This window comes from Schistocerca piceifrons, chromosome 2 (genome assembly GCF_021461385.2).
Source record: "Schistocerca piceifrons isolate TAMUIC-IGC-003096 chromosome 2, iqSchPice1.1, whole genome shotgun sequence".
Taxonomy (NCBI): domain Eukaryota; kingdom Metazoa; phylum Arthropoda; class Insecta; order Orthoptera; family Acrididae; genus Schistocerca; species Schistocerca piceifrons.
In genome coordinates, this window is record NC_060139.1 from 660,236,788 (window position 1) to 660,252,124 (window position 15,337).

A 15,337-nucleotide genomic window follows, 5' to 3' on the forward strand; every position below is an offset into this window, starting at 1 on the left:
GAGGTTACGAAGGTTAGGTGGACAGCGGAAAGACACTCTTGGTGGAGTGGGGAGGATTTCATGAAGGATGGATCTCATTTCAGGGCAGGATTTGAGGAAGTCATATCCCTGCTGGAGAGCCACATTCAGAGTCTGATCCAGTCCGAGAAAGTATCCTGTCACAAGTGGGGCACTTTTGGGGTTCTTCTGTGGGAGGTTCTGGGTTTAAGGGGATGAGGAAGTGGCTCTGGTTATTTGCTTCTGTACCAGATCAGGAGGGTAGTTGCGGGATACGAAAGCTGTTTTCAGATTGTTGGTGTAATGGTTCAGGGATTCCGGACTGGAGCAGATTCGTTTGCCACGAAGACCTAGGCTGTAGGGAAGGGACCATTTGATATGGAATGGGTGGCAGCTGTCATAATGGAGGTACTGTTGTTTGTTGGTGGGTTTGGACATCCGTCCACATCAAACCCACCAACAAGTCATCAAGAACACTGCTCTATTTGAGACATATGGCAAGTTCGTTCAAATACTGGAATCCCATCAGGTGCAGTAATGGCCTCTCTTCTGTTGAGCAATTTCAGTTGCTTTTCTATACTACAGTCATTTATTTCGATATCAGCCATTTTGTCATTCATGCAAGATTTAAAGGAGCTTCTACAGTGCAATCTTCCTCTGTGAAACAGTTCTGGAAAAAGATGTTGAATATATTGCACTTTTCTGTATTATCCTCCACTTAAATGCCGTTATGAGCAGAGAGTGTGTGGACAAATGGCTTCAATCCATTTAATGATTTAATATAAGACTGAAACTTCTTAGGATTTTCTGTGAAGAAAGCTGGTTGTCTGATTAATTGCTCAAGTTAACTTTTGTATAAGGTATTTAGAACTACTTCCGCTCAAATGTTCCACCACTACCGTTCCAAGGCCAGGGGATTTATAAAACCATATGATGACTATGTTTGGTCCACATTTAAGACTTACCTTAACCCACATTGGTTGGTTTGGGGGATTAAAGGGACCAGACTGCTACGGTCATCGGTCTTAACCCACATTATTTTCAGTTTAGTAGCTGCACTTACCTCACAATATATCTTATTTTTTAGCTAGATGATATCACATTTTTTATGGCTATAAACACACATCCACCAACATTGTTCATCACATCTTTATGATACACATTCCAATCAAAGTTTAGAATTTCATTGCTGTTAACATCTGGTTTCAACCAGCTTTCTACTGCTAGTGCTGTGTGGGCATTGTTATCATTTATCAGCAAGATTAGTTCTGGGAGCTTTCCATAGACACTCCTGCAGTTAACTAATATTACATTAATAGTTTCTTCCCCTGAACCTCTATGACAAATGGCACCCTATCTGGAATCAGAACACAGCTTATCAGGCCTGTGGTGGAATTTCTCTATCCTAAGAAACCCACATGTGAACACCACACATTCTCCACTCCATTACCCTAATGGCCACTTAGTGTGTGTAGTGCTTGCCCGAGTAAGGAGTTCCAAAAATTCCCCACCCATTAGCGGAGGTAAAGAAATTCACATCCAGGATCATCACCCCAAAATGTCAGGACCATGATCAGTTTTGGGAACAATGCTGCAAAGAAATATCTCTGCTTCCACCCTGCGGCTGAGGCTAGCTGTCTTCACTAAAGCAGTCAGTCCCAGGTGAGAGGCACCACACTTGCCTACAAGAGCCATGTCACCCAGTGCACTCAATTACTACCAGCAGAGCCCCTTCCACAACTTGGAACCCCCCCCCCCCCCCCCCCCGCCTCCCTCCAGCAAGCTAAGAGTGGACTCTGGCCTTCTTTCCCAACCCGCTTGCTATTTCCCTGAGGGACTTCATCTCACTCCTAACACTGGAACTTCCAGTGACACAATAAGTCCCACCCTCTGCATTTGTTCAAACCTCTCAGGAATATTGGCTACAGTCGCAACAGACAAGGTATCTCAGACTGGGTCCGATGTACTTTCAGCAGTAGGCAATTCCTCAAATTTGTTTTGAGACATAATGGGATAGCAGTGCAGCTGATGCTCACTTTCGCCTTTTGCTCAGAGATAAGCAACTCTGCCACCATTCACCAATCACCGTCAAATAAGAGTCAACAGCCTGGGTCATGTGAATCAGAAGGTGCTGCAGTGCAAGGACTTTTAGATAGATGAAAGAGGTATGGTGTAGAGATCACATAATTGTACAAAACCTTGAGGAATTGCAAATCCCTATGAGCTAGTCAACACTGCAGACTGGTCAAATGAATTGCATGGCCAGTCAGGGTTTTATGGATTACCTTTCCTAGAGAATCCACAGGTCAGCATAGAAGTGAGTGGATTATGAAAGAAGTCAACACAAGTTTGAATAGTGTGCGCAAAAGTAGCATATATCAGCTATCCTAACGTCTTCAACAGACCATGTATATGCTTTCCAGAACCAGATACCAATTACAATAATACAAACTATAGAGAGATATATTGTTTCTAATTGTATGTTCTACTTAGGCCTCGTCAGAGAAGTACCATGCTGAATTAAGATATGGGAGAGCAGAATGCCATCCTAACAATCAGAAAAATGGCTCCTACCTCTCCATAATGGCTGTAACTCAATGTGACTACTGCACAAGGAAATACAAAGGAAAATTGTGATAAAAACACTGTTCGTGGAAAGAGATGTTTTCTTAACTATAGATTATAGTCTCACTTCTTTTATCCCTAATTAATAATGCATAAAGTGCACTGTTAATAATTATTAGCATCAAATAAAATCATACATCATACTAAAACAATGTACAGTAGCTGCTAAACAATAAGGTATAGATCTTATTTTACTCATTATTTATTTGGAAAGTTCATACAATTTGAAATTTATTTACAGCAGTGGTATGTTTGATTTATTGTGTGCAATACTTCTTGTTGGTATAGTTCATTTAAGCAATATTTTTCAGCAACACTTCTTGAGGAAACTTACTTAAAAGAATATAAAATTTGCTAAGGCTGCTTTTAAAGAATTTCTGAACAATAATTATATGGGTGAGAGGAGGGTGTAAGGTACAAAGTCTCCCTTACATATCTTGATTTTATATCCATGTTGTGTAACTTCACATAAATGAACACACAGAATGAGTTGAGAAATAGAGTGTTTCTTGTTAAGGAGATAATTACCTTAATATTGTCTTAGAGTTATTTCATAGTCTGCCATTGTTGTGTTCTTGTCTGAAGTATTCCTTTCAAGCTACATGCAGTTCCGAGAACAGTTGAGCTGCCTGTGATGTCACCAAAAGTAGTAGCAATGAGATCCCAGACCTTACATAGCTCCCAAGGAATAATGAAGACTGGAACATAGAGCTGACAGGAATGTCAAGGGGAAATTCAATTGTTTGTGGTGTGAGAACAAAGTTGGTCAGTCCTGCTTGTCTACATTTGTCTATGTTTATGAAGAAATAATAAAATGTTATTCTGTATTTGAGGAATAGTGCCACTCTTTTAGTAGAGCAGAGAGATACAAAACAAAAAAGGATTTTGTCAAGAGTCAGTCAACGTTTGCTCCTCTGAAGACACAAGATAGTCGAAAACACTTGAAGGGGAATGGGGGTTTCAGCTTGGTAGCTCTACTGGGGGCACAGGATCATCTTGGTATCGCTCTGCTGTAATGGCCTGTATAATCAAAAGCTATGTAGTAGAAACAGAACTATAAATGAGGTGTTTCAAGCAACAAAAAAGTAAGCATTTTTATTAAAATATTTCAGAATAAATAAATAAAAACTGATTTTAGTCTTATTTGCTGTAAAACAACTATTTCTGGTGTGATACTGAAATACAAAATGTTTAACTTCTTCACTATCCACTGTTCATCTGCGTCCCACTTCTTCCAAGAACCGACAATGACAATTTTATACCAACAATGAAAAATCCGCCAAAAATCTTCAAGAGGCAGTTGCAGCTCAAACATGATTTCTGCTCTGCCAGTGACTCCCTTAAGCTGCTACCACTGTGTGTGTGTGTGTGTGTGGGGGGGGGGGGGGGGGGGGCAGGTGCACGCTGTTGATAGGTAATGTGTGTGTGTGTGTGTGTGTGTGTGTGTACTGATTACTACATTTACACATAAATTAAACTTCATATTACCATAAATACTAGTTAAACATGTAGAACATAAACTTCCAGTTGCATATACAGGAACAACTAGAGCTACAATTTTTGTAACCCAACTGAGATCAAATTACTCCTCTTTTAGCAGTGTCTACGGAGGTGTTCATATAAAACTAAAACTACTACTACTACTACCACCACCACCACCACCATCACTACAAGATGTCAGCTGGTATAATGACTAGTGTTACAACAGGTACAGAAATCCCAAGAAGAGCAGACATTCTAAAGTAAGTAAACTTTGATGATGATCTGTAAGTGTGCCTATGCACCACTACACAGTCATCTACAGGTAAGTGGTTGTTTGTTTTCATTCCCCTACATTGTTATCAAGACTAATTCTTAAAATCTACTGTGGCACAGTAAACCTTGTAATTGGGGCACCAAGTGGAACAAGGGAAAGATCTCATACCAAGTAATTAGGTCATAAAGTTTTTAGAGAAATAAAAAACTGAAATGTTGTAAATGTTGCACATTTATTTCACCGGGTGCACAAAATAACATCTGTTAGTGACACTTTTCTGCTTAATAACAAATACATTTTTCATCAATAAATGCAAGCAACTTACTGGGGATAACAACTCTGTTCACTTTTCTGCTTAATAACAAATACATTTTTCATCAATAAATGCAAGCAACTTACTGGGGATAACAATTCTGTTCATTTTCAACAAATAATTATGAAAAATTAATGGCGTACAGTCAAAAGAAAATATATAAAATTTTTGATGAAAAACTTTTAAACCAACTGATTAGCACTGTGTAACAGCTTCCATAACATCATCACAGAACATCACAGTATTCTATAAATGAAAGCAAAATGCATGTTTATAACAATAATAGTTGTCAACAATTGAATATGAAATACAACATTTATATATAGCTTTGTAAATCTGAAAGATGTTTTCAAACAATACTGCATATGAAGGCCAGTGTCACCCAGAAGTGACAGCAAGTACAATTGACTAATTATTCCTTACCTGCACTACATTTTGGCAATTTAAACAGTTTCTCAGGAGGCAAACTTCCACACACAAAAACTGAAACATGACTGTACAGAAAATGCATGCATGAAATCAGAACCAATCAAACTATTAACCAGTTTTACAGTACGAATAACACAAAACTGTGCCCTGCAATTAAACTTTATTTCACATTCTTTATGTTTAACTTAAAGACACAGTCATAAACTTTAATATAGTCAACAGTAAATGTAAAAATGAAATTCACAAAGATCAACAAAAATAATTAAGTTTTAATGAGAAGGACAAATGCAACAAAATCTGTACTACTGACAAATAGAATAATACTTTGAAATGAGAGTCCACAGTAACCTGATAACAGTACTAACATTAAAAATTTTTGAACATACACTATCAACAATATATGGATACAATGAGTCATTCTACTAAATGAGTGGATGATTCAAGAAACAGTTTTGCTACACTATAAAAAATTGTACATGTTTAGTGGGTTAGTATAGCAAACTCCCTTGCAGCACACAAAAATCAATAATAATTATTGAGAAAATTAGATATTCAAATGAAAGGCATATGTTTGCCCGAAATTTAACTCATCTCTCTCTATGTAGCAGGACATTGATATACACTATGTTTCCATTACTCAGTGTGGCTAACATTTTTTTTATCATCTCATGTATATGATAACTTAATTTTATTTTCTGTTCATGTATGTAGGAAGACAAAACAAAGTATAAAATGGCACCTTTCTTTCTATGACACCTAACTGTCATCCTCAGGTTGTTATGAGGTCAGAATTCATTTAAACTTTTCTGGGTTTTGTGTCAGTGTCTTCATTTATATTGTTCAGTTACCACATAAGTGACAATCCTATGTGAACCACTGGTAAATTCTGCTCCTTATTACACTTTTGTCATTATCTATGGGGGTCATAAACTTGCAAACATTTGGATAGCAATGTGTGATTTTAAAACATTATAATTACAGTAGCAGGGAAGTGAATGCAATATGGAGCAATTATTATTGGTTTACAAATATAAATAATCTAACAAAAGTGCAAAAAAAAAAAAAAAAAAAAAAAAAAAAAAAAAAAAAAAAAAAAAAAAAAAAAAAAAAAAGTGAAAGATCTGAATGTATCAGAAATTTTTCCTGAGAATACTGGTCCCACAATTAGAAGACTGGAAAATTAATTACTGTTCCATATAACATTCTTCAATATGCGTGGTTGCAAAAACTACCAATTTTTATGTTCATTCAATCCAATCATGTTTGACAATGAGGTGTATAAAGACAAAATAACTATTTATATTTTAGTAGTAACAGGAAGCCATGTTTATTAAATCTATCCAAGAGCCATATTAAAGTGAAAAAACAATTTTTTTTTCATTTTTTGGAAAATGATGGCCTTAAAAACAGTAAACTAACTAAAGTAAATTTACAGTGAATACAACAAAAGGAGCAGTAATTACTGGTTTACAATAACTGCCAAGAAAAGTGTACTGGATATGTAAACTAATGTTTAATATATTTTCCTGAGAATAATGGTCCCACAATTTGGAGACAAAAATAAATCATTCCTTTTAAGAATATAATGCCAATTTTCTGCAGCACATATCAAGTTATCTGCAACAATCAATTTCTTGTAATGACTAACATTTGGTCTTGAATAAATTAATACATTGTAACCAGTCTCTAGCTACTGGCTGTCATGCAAATAAACTGCTATCAATAAAAATTGAGAAAGTCAATAATTTTCACTTTATGTCTATAGACTACAAAGTAACACGGTACAAAGGTCTTAATGACACTACTTTAAAACTATTTACATAAAATTTCCATACAATGTTGTCATATAAATAAACTACTATCATATCAAATTGGGAAACTCAATAATTTTCACTTTATGTCTATAGACTGCAAAGTAACACGGTACAAAGGTATTAATGACACTACTTTAAAATGCTTTACACTTATTTCCATACATAACACAACAGTCATATTTGCTCACTATTATTATTCCACTGTCTACTTTTCCATTTGGTTTATATTCATCACATTACAAAATTTACGTTCTTCTCTTAAACAGACATAGAAACAAAACAGTTAGGAAAATACAAGAAGTGGAGACCATAAAAATGTGCATTAACAACTTTTTACTACAAAGGAAGTTTACGGTCACAATTTAAAGAAAAACTGCTCGCACCGCATCAATTCAAGGTTTTCAAATGCAGATATTACAGTAAACTAAAAATTACAATAAAAGTTCTAATCCCTTACATGTCATGAAAACCAGTGTCCAAGAACACTCATAATACTTACTTTATTTAAATGAACTCTTGTATGTAACAATTTGGGATGAAACATGAGAAATTTTAAGTACTGTGTTCCTGTCATGGTGGAAGTTTTCTCAAATGTCTTAATATAATTTTTTTTTTTAATTTTTAAGGCATGTAATATTTCTCAGTGTGTGTGATGTTCCATGAATTTACATGCAATACTTCTTCTAATACAATGTGAATAGAAGAGCTCTTTTTTTTTTTTTTTTTTAAGACTGGTACATATATGAAAAACAAAGATAATGCATTAGATCTGGACACTTTGTTACAGTCAATATGTTACTGACAATTTATATTATGATTGAGCAATGTGGTTTCTACTGTTTTCACAATTATGATGCCTCAGACTATATCATCTTGGATGAATACTATGTTTTACTCAGATGTGTCTGGTGGAATGGCAGCATAGAATTTCATGCTGTCAACTGTTACTGACATTTACAGTTGTTACATACAGAGCTTTTTGTCCTAACACTACACAGAACATATCGCAAATAGTGATTTGCACAACAAAAGTTCATTTAGAATGGTGTAATCCGGTAAAACAGGGGCACATTCGGATATAAGGAAATTACAGTGACCTCACTTGGCAAAGTACTGTGAAACATAATAAGGACAAGCATAAAACACAATTAAATGCTCATATAACCTATTAATTCTGATAACTTCCAAAATCTTACTACAAAGTCTCAGGATTCCCTAGTAGATCTTACACAGTTTCACCTTGCAACATTCTTGAAACCTACAGACAGATGTTGTAGTTGCTCCAATCATTATGAAAGTATAAATCTCTAAATCAATCACTACACATTGTTACTTAATAATTAACTTGTTCAATAAACAAAAACAATGGAAATTAAATTCTACATTTCAGATTTAAATACATTGTCACACCATGACCCATGGCATCCCAACACCATTTCTTTTTAATGCTTACGCACATTTACAGCAGCATTTCAAACTGCTGTTCTGATCATTGGTCCAATTATGGACTAAGAGCCCAATGTGACAAAATTGTTTTATTCCCCTGCTTCAAATATAAGGTTTTGCATAGAATTAGTTTCTCCTGGAAACCCCAACATGTGAATAACTGTCACATTTTGGCTCTTGTTTGTAATAGCACCTTCATGCATATTATATCGCATAAATACAAACAAATGCATCACTGTAAATTCTTAGCATATAGTTGTGTGCAGCAGAAACAGAGAGAGAGCAGTATCTGAACACCATATGATAAAAGGAAAAATATGAAATATTCTTTCACAAAAAAGACAATAGGCAGTTTATTAAACTATAATACTTCTGCCAGACACATAAAGAGGAAATCATAGAGACAGCCACAAGACGTAAATTGTATACAGGCATATAGTATATTGCAAAGTCATTAACACAGTCACAGGTATAAAGTCATGGCACCATATTATGTTGTTCTGTTTCCTTATTACATACAAGATACATGTATCACACAATTGAAAAGTAATACATATATTACACAGTTTACAACTTCAAACAATACTGACTTCAGTTATTTGATGTTTAAAAATTTGATGAAAATATTTTCAACAAGTAGCAAGTTTTTCACAAAAATTTTGCAGTCTCTCATGGATGGATAATTAAAATCAGTCTAATACTATTGCTTCTACAATAATCACATCAGACCATGTCACTAGGTATTAGCAGCTACTCCATTTCAGTCTAACACACGATTATTATTATTACTATTATTGCAATATTTCCCCTTTCTTTAAAGCCTCATAACAATAATAAAAAACTGAGTGAACTATAAGCTAGCTAATTCTTTTATTCAATTGTTTACTTAGAGAAACAAATGAAAAAAGGGTAACTGTACCATTTACTACAATAAAAGCATTAGACTCTGAAAACTTAACACATTCACACACTATTAACCTTTACTCAGTAGAGTCCATCAATAACTCAGAGCAAAAAATCTATTTATTGTATGGAAGACATCTAGAAACTTGCTGAACCAATAATATACCATAATCTCTTTTATAAAAATTAAATAAATATTACAGACTTTCAAAACAAATAGAAATAAAATCTACATAATAAATATAAATATCAAAATAGATTCACATTGTTTAACCACTGGATGTTGCACTTGTAATGCATGTCATTTCAGATATGGGTGCATGTATGTGTTACAAGAGAAGCAAACTGTAGCCGCAGAAGTAAGTGTGTGTGTGTGTGTGTGTGTGTGTGTGTGTGTGTGAACTTTTGCTTGGAAAAGAAGCAAGTGCTCATAAAGTACTGTGAATACTGTTTTTCTGTTACATGTTTCTATGCCCCATACATCAGTCTGCTATAGGTAACTGACTGCCTTTTCCTTATTTTGATTATTGTTCCATCCAGAAATTTCCATTATTATTCTACACTTACATTACTTACTTTACCATCTTCCATGCATAATATGGAAGAACCATCAAAGATATGTTACATGAAGAAGAGGCAATACACAATAGCAACAATATCTCAGAATGAGGCAAATATTTGACGATTATCCTTGTTTGTGTGAAGTGATAATTTTATGTCGGTAAAAACTGTAAACAAGAAACGTAAAAAAATGTATGAGAATAACAACTATGGTAATGAGTACAACAAAGATCTTAATTTATGATGATGTTTCAATGGCATTAAAAATGTGATTTCCTTCTACGACCAATCATGACAGTAACTGTTAACATTTCACCTGCAAGATAGAAAAACTGATTATGGGAATTTTTGTGTGTCCTAAATGAGGAAAAATCTGTTAATTGTTTTTAATGTACTTTGACATTCTATGTTTTGATGTTCATAGTTTGGAACTGATAAATTCATAAAGTTTACCATGTAAACCCTTTGATTCTCAAGTATTCTTTGCACTGTAGAAGTCAAACTGGCAAGTAGTACACTTACTCCAGTGGTTAAACAGCTAATTACTTCCTTTCTTTTGTGATGTAAATATAACCTATTGACCAGAAATAAGGTAACTTATTACTGAGGTAGTGCCAATACCCCAAAATTTTTTCGCAGTTGTTCCAGGAACACAAATGTTAAAATTGTCTGTGGCCCAAGTCTTATAAATGCTGGAACATAACCCTGAAAATAAGAAGCGTAATGATTTAGAAGATAACTAACAGGTTTGCTGCAACTTATGACTAAATACTGGAATGAAATAGTTAAGTGCTGAAGTATCAAATAAATGGTCTGGCATAACAAATCTGTGAGTGTCTCTTATAAAAGTGACTGAAGACATCCTGGTGTTAACATGTCAGTAGGTTTAGCAAATATCCATAATAAGAGAGAACAGAAAAACCTCTGTCTATATACTTGTAGTGTAAATGTGTAATGTGGTACTTCTAACAACTGAGTCCTGACTTAATACTAATACTAATAATAATAATAATAATAATAATAATAATAATAATAACTAAAAACAATGCATAAAGAATATTATATCCTGAGCAGATGAAGATGAATTACAAAGGTTCAGTGTAACAATAACAGCACTGTAGGTAGCTGCAGCAGTCCCTCTTCAAATATACCAAAGGTCTCACTGAGACCTTCACAGACCAAGGTTACACTCCCAACGTTGTACAGAAACAGATCTCCCATGCCTTCTCTCTCAAGTCATCCACCATCTCCCAAAGTCCCACCGCCGGGCCATAAAAGTGCCTTCCCCATGCGACTTCTCTTCTTCTCTGCTCCCTTATTCCCCCCCCCCCCCCCCCCCCCGCACCCCCACTTCACTGCCACCCACCTGACCACCTGACTGCACAAAGCTGCCCTACCCTATCCCCACCACATCCCTATATGCCACAAGGAGCATTTTACCATCCCTCACCCCTACCCTGCTATTATGATTTTACAGTGCTGTGTCACAAGACTCCTGGAGAACATAAGCCCACAGCAAAGGAGAAAAGCATTCAGTTCCCATGAAACTTAAGTACTACTGGGATCAATAAAAATCAAATAATATCAAAAGTATCACATAATCTTCAGTTTCCTAGCAGATTTTTATAGACGTCAAAACGCTTTAGAAATAACACCCCTGGTCAGAATGATGTCAAATTGCAACATAATATTATCGGAGAAGGGGGGAAAACGTATGGCAGAAGAAAAAAAATAGTGTGAAAATTGATCAATGGATGGTGCTGTATGTGTCAGGATACGTAAATGAAAACACATGTCATGTGCCTGACCCACTGAAGTTTGTATAAACACAACGGGTACACTGCTTTTCCTCCTCTTGCATCTGCGATGTTCACCATGAGTGTCTCAATGCAGGATTGCACTCTGCTTGTAAAGCTGTATTACAAGAATGATGACTATGCACATGTCGCTCTTCCCAAGTTCTGGACACTGGAGGGTTTGAAAAAAGGCGTTGGTCCGATGACTTCCGTGGGTCTTGAAAAAATGATTCAGTAATTTGAAAAGACGGGTTCTTTTTGGTGTGCAACGTGGTAGAGGGAGGAAACAAATTGATCTGACATCAGTGGAAGCTTGGCCACAGAATTGCAGGAGGAGATAAGTGGAGGTGTGCAAATGTGTAGTGCATGGAGAATTGCCCGAACATACCCTTTAGCACGGTGCGTAAAATACTACGAAACATCCTTCTTTGCTATCCATTCAAAATTACCCATGTGCATGAGTTGCTTTCTGTTGACCTGCCAGGAAGAAAGACCTTTGCTTTAGATTTTCTTGCTCTCATGTGTAATGGATCTGGGAGATGTGTTATTTTCTACCGGACTTGTCGATACCAAATTGTAAATGTTTTCTTATATTTTTGTCAGAATTTTTTATTGTAATTTGCCTTATTATGTGCTAATTTACTTATATTTTTGAGAGTGAAAGCATATTGATTACTATTAGTAAATGTGACAAAGAATATCAAAGAGACTGATTACAAGTGGAAGCTTGTGTGTTGTGTAAAATGTCTTTGACGCTGGAGTCATCTTTGACTGTAGTCAGTCGGCAGTGAACTCATGGTGTGTGTTGATGGTAGAACAGTGTGCAGGTCGCCGTCATAATATTTTGGAAGTGAACAAAAAAAAATGAATTATGTTACTACTTTTTTTATATAAACTTTAAGAAGAAACCACATTCGAAGAAATGGTATTTGAAGCACCAAAAATGAGGCAAACGCATTGAACCAGGTCATATCTACAGCCGACAAAACTGCATTGTGGAATCATACTTCCACTAGACAACTGAAGCCAAGACAAATATCGCCTTGTAAACATTTTACGGAAAAGGTACTGTCACGAAATATGCCAAATTTAAGCAAATAAAAATAGTGAGCATATTTCACATGGAAGTCGACAATGATTGGTTACAGAAGATTTTGTGGAAGGAGGAAGCCCACTTCCATCTGATAGGATATGTCAGTACACAGAATTGTCAGATATGGGCAACAGAAAACCCACACACAAATCAACCAGTTCTACTTCATCCTGAGAAGGTTAATGTGTGGTGCAGGTTTACAGTATCATTTATGATAGGGCCATATTTTTTTGAAGACACAGGTGCTTCTGGTCTTGTTACCTGTACCATCACTGGTAAGTGCTATAAGTGTCTTTTGTGCAACCATGTCATTCCAGCTCTCCAACAGCATGGATGTGATCATTTTTATGCAAGATGGCACACCTCCACACATTGAAAATCCAGTTAAGCAGCTGCTAAAGTGCCATTTTGGAAATGCTAGAATTATCAGCAGCCATTTCCCTACAACCTGGCCATGCTAATCACCTTATCTTAATCTGTGTGACTTCTGGCTGTGGGGCTATCTGAAAGATGTTGTGTTCAGTGTTCTAATTGCAAACTTAGCTGCATTGAAGGCACACATTGCGCAACGCGTTCTGAATGTGAGCCCCGAAACACTTCGATCAGTTGTGGAACATGCTGTTTCTTGATTTCAACTTGTTGCAGAAAACAGTGGACAGCATACTGAACACGTTTTGTGCCAGTAACACGGAAATTAATAATCCTATTTGATTTTGAGTGATGCTTTTTATGCAGTTTTTTGACTTGGGACAATTAAAAACCAATTTTTCTCATCTGATGTGATAAGACCTTGCCATTGTGGATGGGCTTATGCAACTAACAGTAACACATCTGTACAGCCATGCACACTGAGCAGTACAGTTTGTTTAATGTCAAATGAACACCTTAGGCATTGTTGTATGATTCATTTGTCATTTGTAGTCAACCACTATTAAAATTGTGATGCTTACAGTGCCATCTATTGTTACATTTTGTAACTATTTATTTTTCTTCTGCCATATGTTTTACCCCTTCTCCGATAATATTCCATTGCAATTACAGACAGCCAATGGTAAGCAGACTAGACACACACACACACACACACACACACACACACACACACACACACACACACACACGTGCGGGACAGCTCCCATGTTCCAATATGCATTTTGAAATGTGACACTCTTATATGGACCTAGGGTATGCTCACTCATGTAGGTACATAGCAAAATCCTCAAGCGGATAGTGCCAATAAACTGTGGACTTTGGTTCAAACAGCTTGGCAGGCCAGTCCTTCATTATGTGTAAACTGAGTGTTCAGTTCCATGCAATGACATACATGGTTTCCGTTCATGAGGATTATGAAGATATTGGCTTTTTGTCAGTACGATAACAATGCTGATGTTAAGTACTGAGTTGTTATCTGTTGTACAAGTTTTTAGCTGTATCAGGATGTTCAAGCTGCTCTACACATTGCATGATCTCCAATAAAATTGAATTGTACCCAACAAACAATAACCTCTTTCATTCACAGGATACGTAACTTTTCACTCACTCTTCCTTCTTCCCTGCCTGCTAGTAATTTTACACTTACTGATCCTTTAATGACAATTTTTCCGATCAAAATATAATAGAATATAAATTGGTTGAATAAGTTCTGCATCCTTTAATACTAATTTTTTCAGTTTCTCTCTCATATTTTCTGTGTTTTGATCCCCCATTTTGCAACGTGTGAATCTTTGTACATTTTATGATTCAAGACCGAAATGTTTAAATTTCAATAAGTAGTACCAATTTACACATGTCATATAGTCAGAAGAGCTGTCAGCTATGTGGCAATTTTATATATCTGCTACAATTTGAATGTCTACTGACATGAAGTGTTACTGTTTATGTTAAAGGTACGATGCATGAACCAACAAGTACTTTATTTGACAGCTAGGGTATACATTAAACATAGGTTGAGACACACTTTATAAAATCACTGTGGCAACAACATTAAATCTTACCTTGAAGAAACCCAGTGGACCAAGTTTGGCAGTATACGTGGCTATGTGCCATAAGCTCTGCAAAATAACAGAAGACAACAATGATGAATATAAAGATTATGTGAGTTCTTTGGCAGAAGTTTCCAGCATCAGAGTTACAAAATATATGAAAATCAGAATACTTTTTAAAAATAATGTTACACATGGCCCATACCATTACAGGCTGTAGAAGTTCAAAAGCAAAACAACAAACTAATTGCCATATCAACTTTCACCACCTTAAAATGATCACATAGACTGGGTTGCTTTAAAAAATTTCAAGTATGCAAGCAATGCCAAAATACTAATAACAATATCAAAAAGGTACCACACATACAAAACATAGTGTTTGGTCCAATACTAAAGTTGACAGTAAAATTTCAAATCAGAACTGTCTGGTTCAAGAGACATATACCTCAATATGTGTCTTTATGCCATGAAATTTAGTTAGATATCAGTAAATCTATTTCACCTACATCCCCAAATATAGTTAATCCTCCATTCCCTCTTTTCTGTTATACTGGCAAAAATCTCTAGTACCCATGACCATGTTGTGCAAAGAATTTATTTCAGGTTGAGTTCTTGAGGATTCAGA

The 15,337-nt window shown here is 35.7% G+C and overlaps 1 protein-coding gene across 3 annotated transcripts in view; it reads right to left on the bottom strand.

Moving 5' to 3' along the window:
• Positions 1-7,507: 7,507 nt before the first annotated feature.
• The window catches only part of LOC124776984 (mitochondrial dicarboxylate carrier-like), a 58,917-nt gene continuing 51,087 nt past the window's right edge, over positions 7,508-15,337 (bottom strand). For all 3 annotated transcript variants that reach the window (XM_047252226.1, XM_047252228.1, XM_047252227.1), the window contains exons 7-8: positions 14,725-14,781; positions 7,508-10,549 (exon numbers count right to left, since the gene is read on the bottom strand). In XM_047252226.1, coding sequence (XP_047108182.1) covers positions 10,445-10,549; positions 14,725-14,781 — 162 coding nt within the window. In that variant the 3' untranslated portion in view covers positions 7,508-10,444. The remainder of the gene's footprint in view (positions 10,550-14,724; positions 14,782-15,337) is intronic.